The sequence below is a fragment of the Suncus etruscus genome, chromosome 1 (assembly GCF_024139225.1).
Source record: "Suncus etruscus isolate mSunEtr1 chromosome 1, mSunEtr1.pri.cur, whole genome shotgun sequence".
Taxonomy (NCBI): domain Eukaryota; kingdom Metazoa; phylum Chordata; class Mammalia; order Eulipotyphla; family Soricidae; genus Suncus; species Suncus etruscus.
The window spans coordinates 150681428-150705673 of record NC_064848.1 but is presented as its reverse complement, the minus strand read 5'-3'; the positions used below and the strand labels follow the sequence as shown (position 1 = coordinate 150705673).

General features: G+C 39.7%; 1 protein-coding gene across 1 annotated transcript; it reads right to left on the bottom strand.

Moving 5' to 3' along the window:
- Positions 1–584: 584 nt before the first annotated feature.
- WEE2 (WEE2 oocyte meiosis inhibiting kinase) lies at positions 585–24088 on the bottom strand. The gene is made up of 11 exons (XM_049774863.1): positions 23750–24088; positions 18193–18386; positions 16776–16824; positions 13952–14124; positions 12811–12932; positions 7688–7834; positions 6941–7048; positions 6573–6658; positions 5462–5632; positions 3579–3721; positions 585–744 (listed from the first exon to the last, which is right to left on the bottom strand). Exons 1-11 carry the CDS (start codon positions 24086–24088, stop codon positions 585–587), a joined length of 1692 nt encoding a protein of 563 aa, XP_049630820.1.
- Between the last annotated feature and the right edge of the window lie 158 nt (positions 24089–24246).

The window sequence follows — 24246 nt, the reverse complement described above, 5'->3', positions numbered from 1 at the left end:
TGTTTTTGTTCTGAGTTCAGTTCAAAAGTTTTGAATTATATTCTGTCTTATTTGTATACCCCCCTCAGAATGGTGACAGCCTTCATCTAAGAAATAACATAGAAAGGGACAGTCTCTAGAGGAAAGCCACTTGATCAGAAAAATTGAGAATGAGGATTCATGTGGGAATTCCCCCTTGTAGCAAGTGGAAAATATTGTTGAAAGAAGGCACGCTTTCTTGTCTCAAAATAAAATTTCATTCCTTGCCTTGGGATCATTGGAAGGGCAGTAGTCCCAGCAGCCTCCAATCTCCGACTTCAGCCTAGGGGTCTGACTTTCCTGGGATACACCTGTGAGCAGGAGAAGTGGACCAACCATGGATAGCCACCATTCAGCACGTAAAAATAGAGACAAGAAATGACTCCCTATCATTGTATGTGGGATCACAGCTAGTGAGAGACCATCATAGTTTTAGGTCTTGATGAGAAAAGCTAAATAGCCTTGTCTTTTGCCATCTGTGAGAATGCTGGTCAGTTGAGGGTGGTTGACAAGGCAGGAGGCCATTTCCAGAAGCTCTTAGGTAAAAGATTTCGGATGAAGTGAGTTTATGGAGAATAGCCCCCATAGGTGAAACGGGAGGATTTCGCACTCTTGCCTCCCACCAGGTGTTTGCTGCTCCTTGATCCTGCCATGGATGTCGAAGGACTTTCTGGGTCACTGTGCCTTTCCATAGGTGGCTGGTCTTGCTGGATTTCCCTCAGTTCCCTGGCAATGAAAGGAGAAAACACGGGAGTTGGATCTGAAATTAGACATAAGTATTTATCATCAACAATAACACAATCATACCCTTTTCCCCCCAGAACTGCTAGAAATAAACCTGTACAAACCATAGTAGAAGATAACCATGATAGTCTTTAAAAGCAGTACCCAAACTTGACAGATTTGGCTTCCAAATCCTATGGATTAGAGCAGAAATGGTCCCTAAAATTCAAAATAAAGAGGGCCAGAGAGATAGCATGGAGGTAAGGCATTTGCCATGCATGCAGAAGAACGGAAGTTCGAATCCCAGCATCCCATATGGTCTCCCGAGCCTGCCAGGAGCGATTTCTGAGCATAGAACCAGGAGTAACCCCTGAGCGCTGCCAGTGTGACCCAAAAACAAAAACAAACAAACAAAAAAGGTAACATTTCTCTGGCTATATATGGCTATATATAAAAAGCCATAAAGCTTTGTAGAGCATTGATTAAGGGCCCAATATGGTTTGTCTTTGGGGGGGGTTAAGACATTTTAAATATAAATTTTACTGATTTGGCATAGTTTGCAATACTACATATATTAAGCCGCTAATATTTGTTAGTTAACAACTATCAGGACAATAGTAGTGAATGAGAGAAATAGAATGCCTGTCTCAAATACAAAGAAGGGTGTGAGAGGAGGAAGATGGGGGGGCATTGGTGGTGGGAATGTTGCACTGGTAAAGGAGGAGTGTTCTTTTTTTTTATAACTGAAACACAACTACAAACATGTTTGTAATCATGGTGCTTAAATGAAAAAAAAATTTTTTTTTGGTTTTTGGGCCACATCCAGTGGTACTCAGGGGTTACTCCTGGCTATCTGTTCAGAAATAGCTCCTGGCAGGCATGGGGTCCCATATGGGATGCCGAGATTCGAACCAACAATGTTAGGTCCTGGATCGGCTGCTTGCAAAGCAAACATCGCTATGTTATCTCTCCGGCCCCTGAAAAAGATTTTTTAAAGCCAATAATATAGGCCCCAGCACTAAGTTCTACTAAGTTCTAAGTTCAGCCCATTATCAAACTGACTTTTTTTTTCCTTTCTTTCTTTCTTTCTTTTTTTTTTTTTTTTAAATTTTTGGGTCACACCTGGTGGCACTCAGGGGTTATTCCTGACTCTGCACTCAGAAACCGGTTGGCTAGGCAAATGCCTTACCACTGTGCTATCTCTCTGGTCCCCAGACTGACTTCTTACTTCTACTTCTTCCTTCTACCTGTCCCTTCCCCCTCTGTAAATAAATAAATACTGGAGCGCAGATATACCTTTTATGTAAATATTGTTGTAGCTGCATTTATCTGACTACAGAGTGGATGGTTCTAGCAGATCATATGGCCCATAAAGAATTAATTTAATCACAAGGTCTTTGCAGAAAAGCTTGCCAATCCCTGGTCTAAGCAACTTGCACTGACTCTATAATGAGTGCTCCTACCAGTCACAGCTGATGACAGCCACTTATGCCTACTAAGGCTCATGTACACGCCATACCTTATCAAGTACTAATACTGCGGCCTGGGAGATAATGCTAAGGACCTTGCATGTGGAGGCCCCAGGATTTAGTCCCTGGAACTTCATGATCCACTTGGCAGGGCAAAGAACCGGATGAACACCAACTGACAATATCGCTAGCCAGTGACCTCCAGGCCACCTGAACACTGCTAGGGAGGTACCCCAACATGTTCAAAGTACTTTGCCATAATAACACATACATTTTATTTATTTGGTGAAGAAATAAAAAATAAATAAATAATAAAAATAAATAATAAAAAATAAATAAAAGAGATATAAAGCTTAAAAATGATTTGAGATCAAAGCAGTAGCACAGTGGTAGGCATTTGCCTTGCATATGGATGACTTGGGATGGAACCGGATTCAATTCCTGGCATTTATGATCTCCTGAGCCTGCCAGGAGCGATTTCTGAGTGCAGAACCAGGAGTAACCCCTGAGCACCACCAATTATAGTCCTAACCACTCCTCAAAAGAAAAGTTAAAATAATAGATATTAAGTTTCTTATTTGGAAGAAATCATTGAGACTTAGAGGGAGAGAGGAGTTACACCCAGTGATGCTCAGAGATCACTCCTAGCAATGTTTGGGTGACTCTATGCACTGCCAGGCATCAAACCAGGGTCAGCAGCTTGCATGCATGCTTCTTAATTCCTGTGCTACTTTTCCAGCTCTGACACTTTCCAAGGTAATCTTTTCCAAGATGCATTATATACCCAAAGGAAGTTGGACTTCTAAGTTATCTTTGACTTGAACATTTTCTCTCTCCTTTTATATTCCAGTGGTGCACAGCAATCACTGAAAAAATGCCTTCAGAACTGCCTGACCTATCTCCATTTTTCCATCAAATCTTGATTTGCTTAATGAAGAATAATAAACATGTGCTTGAATACAAGCTAACATGAATAAGTGACTACACTGTTTCCTTTCGCTCTAAAAAATACCTTTTCTCCAGAGCACATACCAAGACCATATCTGCCTGTTCAGAAATTTGAATTTTAAATTATGTCCACCTCTTAACTGTGGTTACCTTGCATTGCATTTGGAAGATCTAATAATACCTGGTATCACTCAGGTATTAAAGTACCAATATATCTTTATTTGTGTCATTCATCATTTTTCTGATTCACTTAACTGGAAATCCTCTAGAAATCTGATCAGTCTTATGCTGCTATGGGAAAGGACCTCTGATTAATAATGTTCTACTTGAATCCATAGAGAGGTTATTCCAGAACAAATTGTATCACCATGCTTGGCATACCAATATATTCTTTCTCATCTGTGACGTCAAAAACTCTACCTTTCCAGTGAGGCTGTCTTGAATTTTTCCAAGCTAAGCTGCTTCTGGAGCTCTTCTGTAATCCCTAAGGTTGGCCGGAGAATTTGACTTCGAGTCAGAGCGACTGCAGAAGGTCTCTTCCTGGGGTCAGGGTGAAGCATTTCCTGATCATGTAGGAACAAAAGGGAAGGAAACTGAAGAGTGGTTAGTGGAAAAACAGCCCAACCACCCAACTCCACACCAGCTTCTGCAGGTGGATTTTTGTGGAACTTTGTTCCGCCTTGGTGCAGAAGGGGGAAAGAAAAATAAGTGGAAAGGAGTTTTACTTGGAAAAGGCATGTCACTCTCTCTGGTAACACTGATCAGGTAACTACATCTTTGTACTTTGTACTTAGATGTCATATTTCAGAGCATGTTGTATGATTCATGTATAATGGTTTAATGTTTTTCTATTTTGCCTTTTCAGCCATACCTAACAGTGCTCAAAGTTTAATCCTGGACCTGTGTTCAAAAATTACTTCTAGCTCTATGTTCAAAATCACTCCTGGCTCTGTGTTCAGGGGACCAGGTGCAGTGCCAGAAACAAAATCAGTTTTTGATGATTTTTTGATCTACAATATGAAAAGGAAACGTATGTAATAAGATAAAATATTTTAATAAGAGGTTAATATTGAAAATACATGAGGATCTTGTACAACTCAATAGTAAAAGGGTTTGTCTCTATTCACACTAAGATTTTGATTCTGCCCATAATTATATATCAGTAAGTATAAACAACACATATTTCCAAATTTTTTTCTTCAAATAGACAAAACAACTATCTTGTCAGATAATATTAAAATTTCATCTATAGACCAGTATAGCAGGTAAGCCATTTGCCTCACATATGGCTGACCCAGGTTCAAGTCCTTTTGGTCCCCTAAGCCGACCAGTAGGATTCCTGAGTGGAGAGCCAGAAATAAGCCTGAAGTATAGCCAGATGCTATACAAAAAATAAAATAAAATCAGGGGGCCATAGCAGTGGTGCAAATGGTAGGGTATTTGCCTTGCACACACTGACCTAGGACAGTTCAATCCCCAGCGTCCTATTTGGTCCCCCAAGCCAGGAGCAACTTCTGAGCACATAGCCAGGAGTAACCCCTGAGCATCACCTAATGTGGCCCAAAAACCAAATAAATAAATAAATAAATAAAATCCAAATTCTTTCTCAGTCTTACAAAAAGAAAAAAAAAAAAAAAAGGTTTCTCTGAGTGGGCCTGAGCAATAAAACAGCAAGTAAGGCATTTGCCTTGCATGTGACTGTCCCAGGTTTGATCTTTGCATCCAATAGGATCCCCCAAGCCTACCAGGAATAATTTCTGAGCTCTCGGCCAAGTGTAATCCCTGAGAACCACTGGGTATGACCCCAAAACAAAACAAAGTTTCTCTGACGCTGAAAAGATAATACAGTGAGTAAGATGCTTGCCCTGTGCATGGTCAACTCAGGTTTGATCCACATGATCAATGAGTACTGAGCAGTAAGGTGTGCCCCCCCTCAAATGTTTCTAGTAATACCATCATGTTACCATTATCAATAGTCTAAATCCTGAAACATGAGCCAAAGGGCCAGAGTTTACCTGGAAGCTAATCAAGCAACAAAGTTGAATATAGAGTTCAAGAAACCACTCTGAGTCTTGGCATCCTCAAATGCCCACTGGACAGACATTAGGAAGGGCAAGTGACAACATGCTACAAGATCTTTAACCCTAGAACACAGTAACTTTCCTGCTGAGCTGTCCCTGTGTCCTTTCTGCTCTCCCTCTGGTTGGCACAACAGTCCCTACCTCTTCCCCTTTTCTACCTAGGTAGGAGGCTATTTACATATTTAAAGAGGCACCACCATCTCTTCAGGCAAGAGTTATCACCTTGAGAAGACTTAGCAGTTCTTTGGAGAGCTCCTGTGGGATTTCTGGAAGGTTCCCCTCTCTGATGTGGTGCCATGCATCACCATTGGGGGGCAGTGATTCTGCACCTGCTGCCACAGCTATTGTTAATCCCAAAGCAAACACATCTCCTTTAGGAAGGTGTTCATAATCCTGCCAAAGCAGAAGATGGAAAGGTGGGTTAGTTGGCCAGCTGGAGGGAATGATGACTGGCCATAGCCCTATACTGCAGGTGGGGGGGGGAGTAATTCTGGAAAGCACAGAGGCAGCATTGATTATGGTTGGCACCACCCTCCCATCTACCCTGCCCAGTGCCAGTTGCAAAAGGCTAGAGCAGAGTTGGCTGGTTCAAGCTCCAGGACAGCTGAAGTATATGATGATCCTGTGTGTGAGAACACACAAGAAGGGATTTTTGGTTCTGATCATCACCCTGGAGGGAATGGCATCTATTCTAGGCCTGGCTCCCAAGCCATCCTAAAATATGGCACAGAGCTGAAAGTGATCTGGGTGACCAGAATGGGAACATGTTATAAAGGGGCAGAGCAAGAAAGTTGGATTTGACCAAGAAAATCTCCCATCCTTGTCAGCAATCCATAAATTTAGAAAGAAATACTAAAAGCAGTTGAGGACAGTGTAAGAATTTGCATTGGATTATGCCATCTTTTGTTGTTGATGTTTGGTTGGGTTTATATTTGGAGAAGTCTTAGGTGGAGGCATAGAGGAAAGAAGTTGTCTTCTACCTTTGGTCTCAATTCTGAATAGGAAGAGAGATAATATATCAAGAGACATTTTATTGCTTAAGCTATACATCTTGATTTGAAAGAAAGTTATAAACAAATTATAAAATACCTTCCATGGGGTCAGAAGAAAGTATTGTGAGGCATGTGATCAATCCAGGTTTACTTCCTGGCATCACATGGTTCCTCCAAGCACCACCAAGTGCAACCCTGGAAACCATCAGTACCTCAAGGGTAGCTCAGCTATCCCCCAGGACCCTCCAGTTAGATTGTCCAAGAGTCACCAGTGCAGCCTAAGCTTCCAGAGCATTGCTTGAATCCCCCACCCAAACACCCTACAATCCCCTCATCTTTACCTCTTGTAGAATCTCATTAGCCAGGAAACAAATATCACCCTCTTCTACTTTGGGTTTGTTTATTGATGTCACATGACCCAAGTCACCTAAAAAATTTTAAAAATAATTTTGGAGATTTTTAAAACCATATCTTTCTATTTGTTTTTTGTTTGTTTTTTGGGCCACACCCGGTGACACTCAGGAGTTACTCCTGACTATGCTCTCAGAAATCGCTCCTGGCTTGGGGGACCATATGGGATGCCAGTCTGTCCTACGATAGCGGGCCACTGCTCCAGCTCCTAAAATCAGATCTTTCTTAAACTGAACTAAGTGAGGTCAGCAATGTGATTTTTGTAGTATAGTAGTTTATCAATGAGAGGTAGACTCACCAATCTTATAAATTACATTGGCAGAGAGAAACCAATCATCTTCATTTTCATTTTCTTCTGGAGCTACAGGAGAATCATTATTTATCTTATGACAAATAAAGATGTTACCTGAAAGGAAATATGAAAATCTATGCTTTTTTACCCCAGAGATACTTTTCTGCATTTGATTCCTGCAAGAATTCTTCTAGGAACTGTTAGAAATGCAAGGTTTCTTCTTCTTCTACTTTTCCATGAAATCACTCAAAGTACTTTGACCAATTCAGTGATTGATAAGTTCCAATTACAAGGCACCTCATATATTCCTCAGCCTCTTAAGAGGCTGGTGACCTCAAGACAAAAAAAATAAGTAAAAAAAATGGTATAACCATTTCCTTGAGTTTCACAGTAATGAGTGCTAAAATCATTCATTTCAGACCACTTCAATCAGTGCTGAAATAGAAATGTTACAGAATGAGTCATATATAAACACAGACAGGATGTAACCAGAATGCTGTTACCTAAACAATTAAATAAAATCCTTATTTCTTACTTAATTTTGCTACCTATGAAAGACTTCCCTTCCTTTTTCCAGAGTGATGGTAGGGAATTAACACCATTTAACTGCAAATGTTTTTTAGATAAATAAATGAAACAAAGGTGTTCTTCCAGTAAACAGCATCTTTGACACTTGTTAGTGTATAGGCACAGATTCTGACAAGGATGAGGAAGAGTAATTTAGAGCTTGGTGAAGACGGGGACTGTACTGACTTGGTTTGATGTCCAGGTGTACCATGCCAGAGTTGTGGATGTACTTGAGCCCAAGGGAGATCTGCAGAAGGATGTCCTTAAGTTTCGACTCCTGGAAATGATTGCCTGTCTTTTTGTTTTCAGTTATAGCAGCCTGCAAACTCCCACCTATGGAAGAACAGAGAATAGCCCCTTAGTTGAGAGAAAAGGTATGGCTTCTATAGATAGAAGCATGGTAAATGTGCGGTAAATTGCTCACACAGGAACTCAACCCAACAGGTTACTCATGCCAAGTACTCATGCCAAGCATCACTCAAACAGATGCCCCATATATGGCCCAAGTGCTTGGAGGATGCCACAACCAATAGATTTGCATTTATATCCAGTGGTTGACCAGAAGGTCAGACAGGCCTAGCTCTTTACCCATTATTGTTATGGATGATTAATTTGATGTCAATGTCAAAACAATAAGTAGAGGCCATTAGTACTTCTAATTCAACTGATTTTCAGACATTTCCTTTAAAATTCATGAAGGATTGCTCATTTAAAGAAACTACAAAACGTCCTACATCCGATTTGAGCCACAATGTTTGTACATGAACTGTAGACTTAACCATTGTTACCTTTTTCTGAGTAAGCCCTGGTCTCAGTTATCTGAGAGCCTGAGCTTGAATGCCTCAGGTAGCTATTGGATTGCTTCTAGCCCTTTATTTTCTTCATTAATATTTACTGGAAGCCTCTTCAGTCAAATTACTTTCTTGGATCTCCTTAGCAAAATGTGATGGGTCATAAAGCCTATAACACCACCCTTCAAATATGTAGCAGAATAGAATCTGAGAGAGTACATTTTTCCAGAAATTCATATTTTAAAATATCATATATGAAACTGAATTTAAAGACTGGCTTGCCACATTTTTAAAAAATGCAGATCAGGGAGAGAAAATATAGTAAATAAAGCCATTTGTTTTGTATTCAGCAGACATAGTACCAATTTCTGGGACCATATGTGGTCCCCCCCCCCCCCGCCACCAGAAGGTCATATGTATGTAAAGAGCCAGGAATATCACCTAAACACAGCCAGGGATGCCACCCACCCATTTCCTCCAAAAATAAAAGAGAAAAATTTTAGAAAGAAGAAATTCACTTTTCAAAAACCTAAGGAGAATGTAGGTCTTTTCCCCATTTTGAAATCTTATTTGAAAATAATTTATATACCATAGGTACCTCTGTACTAGGAGGAAGACTGAGTCCACTGGAACTCCTTTCAGACTAGCCTGCTTATTCTTTTAGTACAGGGCCCACATTATGCATCTCCCTTTCCAAAGGATTGGCATGTAATGTTTTCTAATCCAAATGTCATGGTTGGCAACAGATGGGGGTGGGGGAAAGAATAAGTCAGGACCCCTTTCAAGGTATGGAAGATAAAATAGGGTATCTATTCTTTTACTTACTTTTTTTACTTCTTTTTTACATTTTATTTTTTTCTTAGACCTTTTAGGTTCTAAGTAGAGATATTTCTAATCCCCTGAAGAGCTCCATAACTCCATATTTAATAAGGGTTAAATTAATGGTAGTTTTAATTATTTAGAAGCTCCATGGTAAAGGTAGCCAATTAACCAGAAAAATAGAAGCAACTATTGAAAATTATTTATTACTGCAATAGTGATTTTTTTTAAAAAAAATCTGGATTTTGCTATAGCTAGAGTTATTTGTGCACTTCAAAAACCTGCAGATGTCTGAGGTTGATAGGGGAGAAGCTTGGCAAGAGAGGGAGAGAAAAAAACTGAGTGGTTCCTGTCTCAGAGGCGGGATAATTAGGGAAATTGGGTTATTGCTATTTTCTTAATATAAGCTAAATTATCAAAATCTGAGTTAAAACTATCTCTGTGCATACTCCTTATCTTTAAGAATCTAAGGGTACAGAGATAAAACCAGGCAAAGGAAAGGGTTTGTGAGAGAAGGAAGTGGGGAAGAGTGTATTGAGGGGTGCAGAAGAAACAAGGATGAGACACAATTATCTCTACCACTGAATAAAAACTTGGGATGTATTGTTTTACTTAAAGCCATAGGGCAGTGTCAACATTTATTACTTATAACTACAAATAGGACAAGGCTTAAGGGCAGGCTTTCTTTCTATGATCAGTTCACATTTGGAAGTTTTATGTATAAGAGCTGTGTTTTACATGGAAAATAGTTGGTGAAATTACTAGGCTGCCATTATGAATCAACAGTGATTGTTTTATATTCCAATGAGTTGTGTCAAAATCCAATCCCTGACTTTCAAGGATCTCTCTAAACTTTATTTTTCTTGATCGTTTTTCCCACTAGACGGTCCACCTCAGTCCTGCTTCTTCCTTCTTGTCTGCCAAGTTAAAGTAATTTCCAAGATTTGTGCATGTTAGCTGGGGCCTTCTCTCTCTTCTTCTCTCTTTAAACTTCCATATTATCCTATTCAACTCTTGCCACCTTATTAAGAAGTTCTTGGCAACTCCAACAACAGCAGCTAACTGACTTCTTAGTCTATAATGGATATTGACACTGTGCTAATTCTAAAATTCATTTCTCATAAGTATTACTCTCTTTAATTACTGAGATTAATTAATTTGCAGGGATCCTATAGCACAGGGTTTCTTAAACTACAGCCACATGCAACTTGCTGAGGACATTTTTCCAGTCCTCTGCTGCTGCCTGTCCTGCACTAGCACTCTGCAGTGCACTTGTGTGGGATATCTCTCCCACTTTCTCCCCTTTACTCCCCCCATCCTTCCCTATACTCTGCCCCCCATCTCCCTTCCTCCTCCTGTCAGTCTCAGGCAGGGGTCCTGAAACTACAACCAGCCAAAAGCGGGCTCATAAGTCCCATTGAAATACGGGTAAGTTTGTAATTTAACTTTACTTATTCTTCATTTTAAATATTGTGTTTGTTCCCATTTTGGTGTTTTAATTCAAAATAAGATATGTGCAGTGTGCTAAAAAATTTGTTCAATTTTTTTAAACTATAGTTCGGCCCTCTAATGGTCTGAGGGACAGTGAACTGGTTCCCTGTTTAAAAAATTTGAGGACTTCTTTATAGCCAATGAGTGGCAGGCTGGGTTTTGAACCCAGAATTGTCAACTTTAAAGCCAAGACCCATTCCATTATACATTCTCTGTCTTTCATTTGCCTTCTCTAAATGTTCTCTCTCCATACTTGAATCATCTATCTTTGCACAAGATTGTCCCATGTATGTATGTGTTTGTTGTAAGTAAAGATCCTGAAACAAGGGGCCGGAGAGATAGCATGGAGGTAAGGCGTTTGCCTTTCATGCAGGAGGTCATCGGTTCGAATCCCGACGTCCCATATGGTCCCCCGTGCCTGCCAGGAGCAATTTTTGAGCTTGGAGCCAGGAATAACCCCTGAGCACTGCCGGGTGTGACCCAAAAACCACAAAAAAAAAAAAAATCCTGAAACAATTTCCTTAACTTCATTCTATAATATTATTACACCCTAGTGATTAGTAAAGCATTAAATGATAGAAGATATTCAATTCAAATGTGGGAAATAATTAGGAGTTGCTGTGTTTTAGGGAAATTCCACCTTATTGTTTTTAAAATTAAGATTTTAAATTAAGATTTATTTTAAACTTATTTTGGGGCAATGTAAGACTTAACTTTTTCAAAAACTTAATTTTAAGTCTAACATTGCCCCCAAACCAGTTTAAAATAAGCTTTCCTTTGAAATTATTAATGTAAGCTCTTTGATATTTATTAGTAGCTAAAAATCATTGAAATAAAATGAATCATAGGGAAGATTAGGGAATCTTAGATGGTAGTGGGAGGGCATAAGGAAGAGAGAACAGCTAGGAAAAAACATAATCACAATATTAAGTAAAGCTAAATTTAACCCCCCTGGATTATTAGGAAAAGGGATTTGGCTGAGCCTATTGAGGAAATCTGCTGAGAAAACTGTTGAGGGGAATAAACACAAGGCTACAGTAAATCAGGCTATAAATGAAACATAAGGAAATGTCAAATTACTATTGTGCAGGATGTGTATATCATTTTCTGTTTCTATTGTTTTTATTATTATTTACTTTCACACTTTACCTATTTGTTTATACCATGAAGTTTTTAGTTTGATCACCAACCTCAAGAATTAGGCTGGACATTCATATTTAGAATTACCTGACAATAAAATTATTCAAACAGTTCATACTATTAGTTAACCCCTAGTTGGTAGCCAAAATGTGGCTTACTACTCCTAAAATGAGAACAAGCCTCTATCCAATTTGGTAACACTTTTCTACTATATATCACTGAACAAGAATAACAATACCCAACAGCTGTTAGCTCAATACCTTAATCATATATGAGCACAGGTTAAAGATCTTTACATTGTAAGTAACCCACAGAAGGTTTGCCTGTCATTGTGCATAACATCCCTAAAGGACCCTGGAGAATGGGTCTCAAGGTTAGAGTTTCTGTACCAACCCAATGCCTAAGCCCTGCCTCTAATATAACTAAGCTCAATTGATTAGAAACATCAAGAAGCATGAACAATCCCCAAACTTAAAATTCATTTGTAACTGAAAAATTGGCACACTTTTGTCACAATTTGTCACACTCTCTGCCTCCAAAAGGTAGGGGCGATAGCTTGCATCTTTTTTTTTTTTTTGGTTTTTGGGCCACACCCAGCGGTGCTCAGGGGTTACTCCTGGCTGTCTGCTCAGAAATAACTCCTGGCAGGCACGGGGGACCATATGGGACACCGGGATTCGAACCAACCACCTTTGGTCCTGGATCGGCTGCTTGCAAGGCAAACGCCGCTGTGCTATCTCTCCGGGCCCGATAGCTTGCATCTTTTAGAATACCTGACCAACAGAAAAAGAATGGTTTGCTTTCTGTACACTGGGGTCAAAGTCATCTAAGTATTAAGTGTGAAGGAAGTGACTGCTTCTTTTTCTGTTTTGAAAGCAATATGTGAAGTCATTACATTGAACATGACCACTAGCTCTCTGTCTTCTAGCAAATCCATGCCATCAGGTTCTGACAGGCCTCTACTGGATAAACATTATAAAGACTTGAATAAAATCTTTGTGATGTGAAAGATTACAGATTCAGATCTCTGAAATATCTCCAGATACCACAGTTCACATGCTTACTCACCATTGCAGTACTCGTTCTGAATAATCATGTGACCATCTTCTATCCACGAAGAATAGTAGCGGACCACGTGAGGATGATGCCCCAGCACGGCGTGAGCATAGACTTCACGCAGAGCCAAGTTCCTGAGACGAGAAAGCAGAATGAAAGAAATACTAGTCAAGAAAAGAATATTTGGTTTGGATTTAGGACCACACTCAGTGGTACTCAAGGCTTATTCCTAGTATTATTAACACAAAATAGACAGCTTCAAATTAATTAGTAACAATAATTAATACTATTAGTATTTCTAATTTGGTAGAAGAGCATTCCATATATGCATTCATGACAATAATAAGCCACTCGGTCAGATCAGTAGCTAAAGACATGATGTTAAAGAAAAACAGCCTGTTCTGAATCAATCATAGAGCATTTTAGGAAAGAATTTATCTGATGTGAAAACCTCAGAAGAGTTGTGAATGTGGGACAACATGCAATGTGGAGTTTGTAGGAGCAAGTGGTGAGAGGCAAAGCTGCAAATAGAATGTTCCAAATCACATTGGTACTATTATTTAAATACTTCTGATAAATAGTTTTCCTCGAGCAAAGAAAAAAAAGTGGAACGCAGGGGACAAACAGTTTCAGGAGCATAGAGTGGAAATAAAAAAATGGTCATCTAAATACCCAAACCAAACTTAATGGCAATAGAATCAAGAGACCCAAACTACAACAAGATATAAACAAGGGGCCGGAGAGATAGCATGGAGGTAAGGCGTTTGCCTTTCATGCAGGAGGTCATTGGTTTGAATCCCGGCGCCCCATATGGTCCCCTGTGCCTGCCAGGAGCAATTTCTGAGCCTGGAGCCAGGAATAACCCCTGAGCACTGCCGGGTGTGACCCAAAAAAAAACCAAAAAAAAAAAAAAAAAAAAAGATATAAACAAAAGAACCTGTTACATTAGCAGTCCAGGGGGTTAAGGGTGGAGGTATGTATGGGGTGTATGCTGGGAAGAGTGGCAGAAAGAGGTCAACACTGGTGATGGGAAAGGCCCTAATTCACTGTCACTATGTAACTGAAATACAACTGTGAAAGAATAGGGTTGAATTCTAAAAATAGTTTTCCAAATCCAAATTTTTATTCCAAGTACATTTCAAAAGTTACTTACTCATTCAATGGTCCTAGACAAGATTCTGTAGATCGTTTTATCGCATAAATACATCCATCTAGCCTCTTGATGCATTTGTAAACTGTGCCAAACTCCCCAACCCCAATTTTTTCTATTTCCAAGAACTCTTTTTCATAACGGAAAGCCATGTTGGTTTCTTGAAGAACACATTTCTGTAATATTTTGATAGAAAGTTAAATTATTCTGCATATATTATGAACAATCAAAATGAGACATTTTTCTACATTTCTCGTTTCAAAAAGACTTTAAAAATTATTTATGAACTGGAGCAATAATGCAGCAGTAGGGCATTTGCCTTGCATGCAACTGACCGAGGACTGACCTGGGTTCTATCCCCGGTGTCCCATATGGTCCCCAAGCCAGGAGCAATTTCTGAGTGCATAGCCAGGAATAACCCCTGAGCGTCACCAGGTGTGGCCCAAAAGCAAAAACAAAATTTGATTTAAGCACCTTGGTCACAAGAATGTTCGTAGATGGGTTTCCATTACCAAATTATGCAGTTCCTCATTAGTATAGTGGTGAGTATCCCCACCTGTCCTTTGTCAAGATTTCATGAAGTTCTCAATAGCACATTTAGTTGTCTTGTAGATAATATCTAATTATTTTCAGACTCTTTACATCCTTTACAACATAAACATGTGACTCAATGCTAGCATTTCCATTTTCTATATCATGTTTGTTTTTGTTTTTTTGTTTTTTTTTTTTAATCTTCCTGGCAATACACTTCTATATTCTTGTAGAAGAGACATTTCTAGGCAGAACCAGAGTTCCTGGTCACAAGAGTGCCCAGGATTTCAATGGAGCACATAAAAGTGCTCCCACACTTATATCTACTTGTCTCACACTTAGACAGCTCAAGTCTACAACTCAATCCAAAGGAATGTTTGCTTTACCTTTTCTTACTCCAGAGAACCAACAAATGAAAACCATGCTCAGGTACAACCGCTTCCCCTACTGGCCAATTAGCAACATCACTCATTGCCCAGCTGGTAACCCCAGAAAATCATCCAATACATTTCTATCAATTTTCTTCTTTGGAAGATAAAGATCATAGCAACTAATTCCCAGTATGCTCTTTGATCCTTCATAAATGTTGTGTGTTATGTATATACACATGTATATATATTTTTCCTTTTTTATTTAATATGTATGTATTTATACACTGACATACTTATGTGTTACAAATATTACATTTAGAGCAAAGCTGTAGGCAAACTCAATCTCAGTAATTATAGCTAAGACAAAAATCTTAATGTGTTTCTCAATCCAATCTTATTTGTCTCCTGTCTCTGTAGTGTCATCTTTCTCCAGTGCTTTCATTAACAGGAAAATGTTATCTAACTTTGTTTAAAAATAAAAATCTTCACTCCAACTGGCTCATTTTTGGTATCCAATTCCTATCAGTGTTACCAACAATAGCAATATTTTTTATCCTGTCTCCAGTGTTATGTGTTTCCAGTCTGTATTTGCTATAGCTACCAAGCCTCTCCATCTCTTCTTATAGTAAGAAATTATCTTTGCGGGGCTGGCACGGTGGCGCTAGAGGTAAGAAGTCTGCCTTGCCAGTGCTAGCCTAGGACAGACCTCGGTTTGATCCCCCTGCGTCCCATATGGTCCCCCAAGCCAGGAGCGATTTCTGAGCGCATAGCCAGGAATAACCCCTGAGTGTCACCGGGTGTGGCCCCAAAACCAAAATAAATAAATAAATAAATAAATAAATAAATAAATAAATAAATAAATAAATAATCAATCTTTGCAAAAAGGGTTCTGTAGGCTGGACACACATATTTTTTCCCATGGGAAATCAAAACTTCCAACAGTTCTCAGCCTGTGCCTCCTTATCACCCCCAACCAGCCAGAATCCCTCCACTTTATTTGCCAAACTACCCTTACCATTTGGATTGCAAACATTGAACAAAGGTGTGTTTTCATAATCTTATTGATGTCTTAATGGCAATCTCACTGACTCTACCCTACAGTTTATTTGTCCAGTAGTCCCACCTTTTTCCATTATAGTTAAGGGAGCAATAAACATTTCATGATAATACTTATGGGGCTGTTTCCTTAGGTTAAAGGATCAAACAAAGAATATCAGATCAAAGAACGTGAACATCAGAAAGAAAAAGTATTGACTGATGAGGCGGGAGTGATAGCACAGCAATAGGGTGTTTGCTTTGCATGCAGCCAATCCAGGATGGATGGTTGTTTGATTCCCGGCATCCCATATGGTCCCCCAAGCCAGGAGTAATTTCTGAGCACATAGCAAGGAGTAACCCCTAAGCATCACTGGGTGTGGCCCAAAAACCAAAAACAAAACAAAACATTGTTTTTGCTTATTTCTTTCCTTTCTTTTCCCCTCATTTCTTTGCTTATCCATTACTTAAACTTATTTTTAAAAATTTAATTGCAGTTGTATTTTTCTCATTTTAGTGTAATTCATGATTACATTTTAATACATTTACTACCACTATATTTTTTCATGTTTAATTATGGTTTTAAGAAAAAACTATATTGAATAACTTCATATATAGTATATCTAGAAACTAATGTATATTTGAATATAGATGATTTATGATGAAACAAACTGTAGTATGTGGATTTAATTTCTCTTTTAAAATAAAATAAAACATAACTAATTTTCTATCAAAAAGAAAAACTAAGGTTAAGATTAAAACTAGCTAAGAGTATCTGTGGAGATCCACATAGACTTAATTGTAATGCACATTTGTAAGTCTACAAAGTATTGTTGGGGGTGAGGTGAAGAAACTGTTGGATGACAGCTAAACCAAAGGAAGTGACCCACCTTGGCAGGCAGTCCTTCTGTCCTGTCTTCCCCTAGATCTTCTTGCTCACTAAAAAAAAAAATCAATTGAATTTAAAAGTGCCATCAGCGTATTATTAGCATTATTAAGCCTTACTTAAGCCAATAGGAGGCTACCAGGGGAGTAAAACCACTTCCTCCTCTCCATGTAGTAATTGTATTAGAGCAAATGGAAATTTCAAATGAAGAATTTAGGATAGAATAAGTCCAGTATATGCAGGGAAACCATAGACAGATCCTAGTTAGTTGTTACATCGAGTCCAAATCCTGAGGCCAATAAAATAGTACAGTAAAGTGTTTGCCTTTCTTTGACTCCAAGAACTCCCCTCACCCCCAGAACCACCAGGAATAATCCCTGCCTGCAGAGTGAGGATTAAATCCAGGCACTGAGAGGTGTGGCCCCCAAAACAAAACAAATCCAAATTCAAAAGAGAAGTGTCCTTTGGTGTTTTGCTTTGTTTTTGTTTTTTGTGTTTTTGTTAAGAAGACACTCAACATTTCAAACAAATAGTACATATACCAAGAACTTGGGGTGGGCAAGAGAGCACAGAACACAGGGGATTATTCTCCCTCCCAACATCACCCCCAACCTCCCAACACCCCCAAGCTGGCTTTGCATTCTGCATTCTGTTCTCATGGACACTGTGGTAGAATGAGCTCCAAATCCAGCTGTTTCAAATTACTTTCAGTGAGCAAAAATCTCTGACATCCTAAATGGCACAAACAGTTGCATTTTGAATCTTTAAGCAAAGTTTCCATTTCTAGATCAGCCAGCTACATATTTTCCTTCTGGAGAAGTACAGGGTAGAAATGGAAGGAGGAGGACATTGTGCTCATGAAAATTAACTGATGCTGGACATATGTGACCGGCATTCTTCATAAGGGCTTACAAATCCGTACAGGCTGAAACAATTCAGGGAAACAAAAGCAGACCCATGGAATTAGGCTGCAGTCTTGTTTCCTTAAGATCAGGACTTGGTGTGGAGAATATCTAGCACCAAGCTCATTACTACATAGTTGATTTGGCCAAAACAACTCAACGTAACACATTCATTACATATTCAGTGAACAGAGCATTAGCTATGCATTTATTGTGTTGCATTCTTGGGCCTAAATGACTGGCACATTTTACAGGCACTTGGATTCTATAAAAAGGAAGTATTAAAGAAACAGACTACAGGAATGCTTCTGAATGATGTGCAATCCTGATTCAGATGGTTTGTACTCAGCAGCCTTTGTGGAACTGTGCCAGTGGACTTCCCAATAACCAGCCCATCCAAAATCCCTGATACATCACTCTCATTCAGCAAAAGTTCTTATTCCTTCTCTCTACTACTGTCCCTTCATCTGGACCACAGTAAGATCCACACTCAGAAATCCCAGACAGGGTCACACGTACAGATCTCCTCGGGTCTTCCTCTTGCCACTAGATTGAAGGAGGAGTTTCCTGTAGGACTCTGGGGTGAAGGGATTGATATTAACCAGAGAAGAGCTTTTCTCATCTTGCAAGGGAACTGGGGTGAGCCTCAAATGCTTGGAACCTTTGGGGGGCAGCTTCCCTGATGGAGAGATCACAGGTGGACTCAGCATACCCTGAATAAAGAAACAAAAGACAAATCAGTATGTGTGATGTATGTAAAATAAATGTTTTCTAACAGTTCAATTAAGCATCTGTTAAGTTCTACCTGCTTCCCATGGACAATTATGATCATCAGCTCAAAAACCAATTTTCTTCTAGTTTATGGGGAGAAAACATTTGCTTAATCATTTATCGATTAATATCCAAGATATAAAATTCACTTATAAAATATTAGCAGCAAGAAAGAATACCCCATCAAAACAATGAGGAGAGGATGGCCAGAGTGGTAGCACAGCAGAAGGACATTTGCCTTGCACATGGCCTACCCAGAACAGGACAGGCCTGGATTCAATCCCCAGCATACAGTATGGTCCCCCGAGCCTGCCAGGAATGATTTTTGAGCTCAGAACTAGGAGTAGTCCCTTGTGCATAGCCAAGTGTAACCCCCCCCCAAAAAAAAAAAAACAATTAGGAAAGGGGCTGGAACTATAGCACAGCAGTAGGGCATTTGCCTTGCACACGGCTGACCCAGGAAGACCCAAGTTCAATCCCTGGCATCCCATAGGGTTCCCAGAGTCTGCTAGGAGAGATTTCTGAGCTTGGAGCCAAAAGTAGCCTCTGAGCACTGATGAGTGTGGTCCAAAAACAAACAAACAAACAACAAGCAATGAAGAAAAGATGAGCAGAAACTTCTTTAACATGCAAATAGATGGACAATAGTTACATGAAAAGATATTCTCCATCTCTTCTCCGGGAAATTCAAATATAAATATTGAGAAAATCACCTCACACCAGTGAGATTGACATATAAAACAAACAAAAACAATCAATGCTGGTGTGAATGTAGGGAAAGTCAGATGGTTCAACCTCTTAAGACTCTTCTGAAAAACAGAAACACCCTAAAAATTAAGAACTAAACTTTTTTATTACCCAGAAATCCCACTTTTTGGGACCCAAAAACATTATTTCAAAAAGACATTTGTTCTCTTATGTTCATTGCAGCATTATTCCCAATAATCAGGATCTGCAAGCCATCTGAATATTCAAAAACAAAGGAATGGATAACGAAATTGTGTGTCTAGCAACATAATGGAATACTACTCAGGTATAGGAAATAATGAAATCAGCAGTTGCTATATTTGAACCATACAACTTCATAGACTTACTCTTTTCTCAAACAAGATATAAACTGAGCCATGAAAGATCATGGGTACACCGTCCCATGCAGAAGAAAGCTGGCCATCTCAGGGGGAGTCAAGTTTCCACCCTGCCAGAGCCACAAATGCTGCCTCTATCATCTAATCATCATTTTCCCGATGGTCCTGCTTCATCACTGACCCTCTTAGATTCCTCTTAGATTTGAGGGGACACAAATCTACCAAATTTCAGGTACGTTAGTTTTGGGGGCTGATATCACCAGGGCTTTTTGGAGAACATTCCGCCCTGCCCCCCCCCCTTATCTTCCTTTTTCCAGGAGCCCTGGCAGCTCAGAATATGCCCCTAAAAGTCATAACATCAGTAATAGTGCTTTGCATCTCTGGATAACATCATTTGTTTTATGTTGTCATCCTTGTAAGAACACACCAATTTAACATAAAGGACAGCTAACAAGAACTTACTAAACCTTCTGCCGTTGTATTAATGACTTCATTGGAGTTACAATAATTTTCACAAATATGTTTGCTACTGTACTTTTTTTTTCTTTCTTTTTTAACTTTCTTCTCTTCCTATGTTTTCTATTTTTTCAATAACTTTGCTTTCAATTATCTGGAAACAAATATATTATGATCAACTATGTCAACTATGTGATGCATTTTCTTTAAATAAATTTGTAAAAAAAAAAGAAAAGATAAAATTATGCTATTTCCTGCTATGTGATGAACTAGAGAAGAGTATGCTGAGTGAAATTATAAGGAGAGGGAAAGATACAGGATGAACTTTCTCATATATGGGATATATAAAGATACATAGTAATGGATTAGAGCTGGGGTGATAGTATGAAGGGTAGTGTCTTTGTCTTGTAAACAAACAACCCACATTTGAGCCCCAGAACCATATATGATTCCCCAAGCCTGCCAGAGATGATCTCTGGATGCAGTCAGGAATAAGCCATAGGTAGCAGATTTGTTATAGATTATCAAGACAGAAAATTTGAGGAATAGCTCCTTAACTTCAGATGACAGAGAGGGGAGATGGAAACCTTTAAGATCACATGGTGTCTCAGTCCTAGAAAAGACTATATACATACAGTTGATAGAGATAAACTCCTGAGGATATTAGATGCCATAATACCTTCTACAATATTTCTACCACATGGCCCACATATGAGTTATGCCTACAATTATCCATAGGGACCTTACTACTTGCTCAGAAAGCTCCTTTATGTAGATAATTTTCTAGAAATCCTCAAGACCTAAAGCCATTCTATCTGATTTTTAGTTCTAGCTTTTGGGTTTGGTTCTTTTTTCTTGCATTCTAATCTGCACCATGCATTGCCAGTTACTATGGTCCTAGATTGTCTTCCCTCTAATCCCTATCTATTCTTTGTAGAGGGTACATTTGTCCAGTTGCATCATATTTCCTTTCCAACACCTGTTTTTTGCCTCAAATGTTGGCATTTTTAGGATTCCTAACTTGGGTCACATTTCATCTTTCTCTCACACTTAGGCCCCATAAACTCATTCACACCTACAGATTCAACAGTTTCCTAAATTCTAACTATGCCCAAATATATATGTCGAACTTTGTCTTCCTATACTCTACCTGCGGTCGGCAACCTGCAGCTCACGAGCCACATGTGGCTCTTTACACTTTTAATTTGGCTCTTCTGTGTACCGGGCGGCTGTTCCAGGAGTCAGGACTCTGCTCCTAGTCTCTGTCAGTGCGCGTCTTGTGTGGCTCTCTAAATTTTAATCCTGGTTTTGGCAAGATTTGGCTCAGTTGAAAAAAAAGGTTGCCGACCACTGCATATGTCCAATGATTTACATAACTGTCTTCTCCAAACTTCTCCATCCTCTGTTGTCACCTGTTCTGATTCAAGGTAATATCAATTCAATCAATCAAGGAGACAGAAAGTCATCCTCAATTCCACCTCTTTCCTCAGCTCCTCATCAAGTCAGTTCTCAACTGATCCCTATATACTATGGTCCTATTTTGACTTCTTTTCCTTTCTTACATATGTTGTGAACACTGCCCTATCTCCAAGAGCTTCCCGCTCTATTCCACCCTTCATTCAAAGGTCATAATTTTTTTAAACAGCCTTGATCAGAACCATTTCTTGACTCAACTTTTCCAAGAAAATTCTCATGTGGTTTCCTCTTATGTGCCTATTGTCTTTCTTAGTATACAAATGGTGATCATACAGGATAATGTGCAGTTTTGTTTTTGGTTTGTTTTACTTTTCACATGGAGCTCACATCTTTCCTTCTTGTACTCAGCGATGATTTTCCTTTCACCTTTATTCCCTCCCTCGCCTGGTTAAGTACAATGCATTCTTTGGACAGGTATGCCTAGAATCATTATCACAGAATATCCAATTCTCAATTTCTTCTCATTATATCCTTACCTCTCCTCTAGTTATAGGACCTGAATTTTAGTGGATTTGGTTGTTTTTTTCCCCATTTTGGTTTTTGTGAGCTCTATTTGGCAGTAGTAATGGGTGTTCTAATAGAGCAGAGGTCCTCAAACTTTTTAAATAGGGGGCCAGTTCACTGTCCTTCAGACTGTTGGAGGGCCAGATTATAGTAAAAACAAAAATCATGAACAAATCTCTATGCACATTGCATATATCTTATTTAGAAGTGAAGAAACAAAATGGGAATAAATACAATATGTGGCCCACGGGCCAAAGTTTGAGGACCATTGTAATAGAGGAACACAGGATGTTTCTTTACATTTTAAAGGAATAGGCAAAATATACATTATTTCACATTTTCTTACATGTGTATTCATGCTCAGAGTCACATATTCTAAGCCCATAATTTCCACCTACCGAAACCACACCAACTTTCTTTATCCTTTGTATGCTTTCTTCCAGTCACCCCAACAAGAAGCAGTATGCCCCAAGAAGTCTCCAGGCATTCTTGGAAAACTATAACCCTCCAAAAGTACCTCTTTCTCCTGTCTCCCCTCTGCCCCACTCCCCCACTGCTGGACGGTAAGCTTTCTGAGGACAAAAACTATATTTTAGGCTATTTGCACCCAGAATGGGTTTACAAAAACAATTAATGGCTTGGGACTAATTAAAAAAAAAACAGACATATCAACATGGTAGTTCATTTACAATTCAGACAAGAAGCTTAGCTTTTCCAGTAGACATCATGCCCAAACACAGTAGCTTCTAAAGAGACCTGCTGGCAGGATCTGGCAGCAACAAGCCTCACAGAAGCTACTCTGCTGATCTTAAGTCCCTCCAGCTGAGCCAGCTGAAAGCAAAACTAATGTCAGTCCTTGGGCTCACACAACAAACAGAGCACCTATCTGTAGGATTTAACCCAGCCCTCCTCTGTCTTTAATGTAAGTGATGGAACTGAAGGCCAATCCCAGCATGGATAAAGGAGTATGCTAAAGGTTCAGAACCTTCTCTTCCACCATGTTCAGCTTAAAAAGTATCATTCAACTACCTCTTTGCTTGCAAACAGGTTAGACTGTGTCTCTTTAGATCAAAGGGGAAAGACATTCTACAGAGAGACAGGAGTTTTTTCCAACAGTGAATATGAAAGATATTGTAATGGGATACACTAACACTCACTTAAAAACAAAAGCCAAGTAGGCATAACAAAAACAACAGGGGCCCAAATAATAGTACAGCAGAGAGGGCACTTGTTTTGCATGCATCTAACCAGGGTTCAATCCCAGGCACCAAGTAGATTTCCTGAGTTCTACCAGGAATGATCCCTAAGCACAGAGCGAGGAGTAAGCCCCAAGCGCCACCAAATATAGCACCAAAACTCAACAAAACAATTCCCCTCCCCCTCCAAAAAAAGTCACCAAAAAAGACCAAGTTTCTATTCCTGTTTCTGTCTGGCTGAGGGGCAAACATTCATCCCCCAAAACTCTTGTTTTTCTCCTTCTACAGAGACCCTACCCTGGAGCACAGTATTCCTTCCACTCCCAATACTCTTTAACTTGGAGCTTCTCCCCTGTCAAGAATTGATCTGTAGTCTTTATCCACAGCTGCTGGCACCTCCAGTTTTGAACAGATGATTGGCTAGATGCTGAGTTCTGTTTTCTGATACCCCAAAACTCTGTTTTATGTTCATCACAACATATGTGATGAAGGGTCCAGACCAACATTGTGAGCAGCTCTCCAATATATATGAATGGGACTGAGCCCAGGAGTCATAACTCACATCCCTCCAGTCCCCAACCCACTTACTTTGGGTGTGAAGGGGCTACCTCCGGACAGCACATGGCTCCTTTTCTCAGGTGCAGCTGGCATCTCTACACCTCTGCGAGGGTCTGATTCGGGGGTTCTCAAAGCCGGGTCTGGACTGTCACTATCCTTTACTGTATCAGCCTCCCAGGTGCTCTTTGGGGGAGTCCTGGGTGGGGTGAACACTGCCTTTGACTTCTGCACTTCAGACTTCTCAGGGGACTGGCTGGAGGCTTCGGTGCTCTCTGTGGCTGACTTCTGCTCCTCTTCCTTGCTCTCCTTTTCATGGTGGGGAAGCTCCAGTGTCTGCTTTAGCTCTTTATTTGGGCCGCTGTCCTCCATGTCTTCCCAGAGGAAGGCGTGTGCTGGGCCTGCAGGAGGAAAAAGAGAGACAGGAGGAGAAGAATGTGCAAATAGGCAAGAACGAAACCCTGTCCTCTGCCATCTCTTCGCTACCAGGTGACACGCCTTAAGTACCAACATGACTGTCAGAACCCAGC

What these genes read in the sequence shown, in the direction of transcription:
- WEE2 (XM_049774863.1), bottom strand. Translation starts at nt 24,088, where the DNA reads ATGGAGGACAGCGGCCCAAATAAAGAGCTAAAGCAGACACTGGAGCTT. An exon ending in TGTCTAGGACCATTGAATGA is followed by an intron (nt 12,933 to 13,951) that starts GTAAGTAACTTT and finishes TTCTCGTCTCAG; the next exon opens with GAACTTGGCTCTGCGTGAAG. An exon ending in CAATGTAATTTATAAGATTG is followed by an intron (nt 6,659 to 6,940) that starts GTGAGTCTACCT and finishes AAAATTTTTTAG; the next exon opens with GTGACTTGGGTCATGTGACA.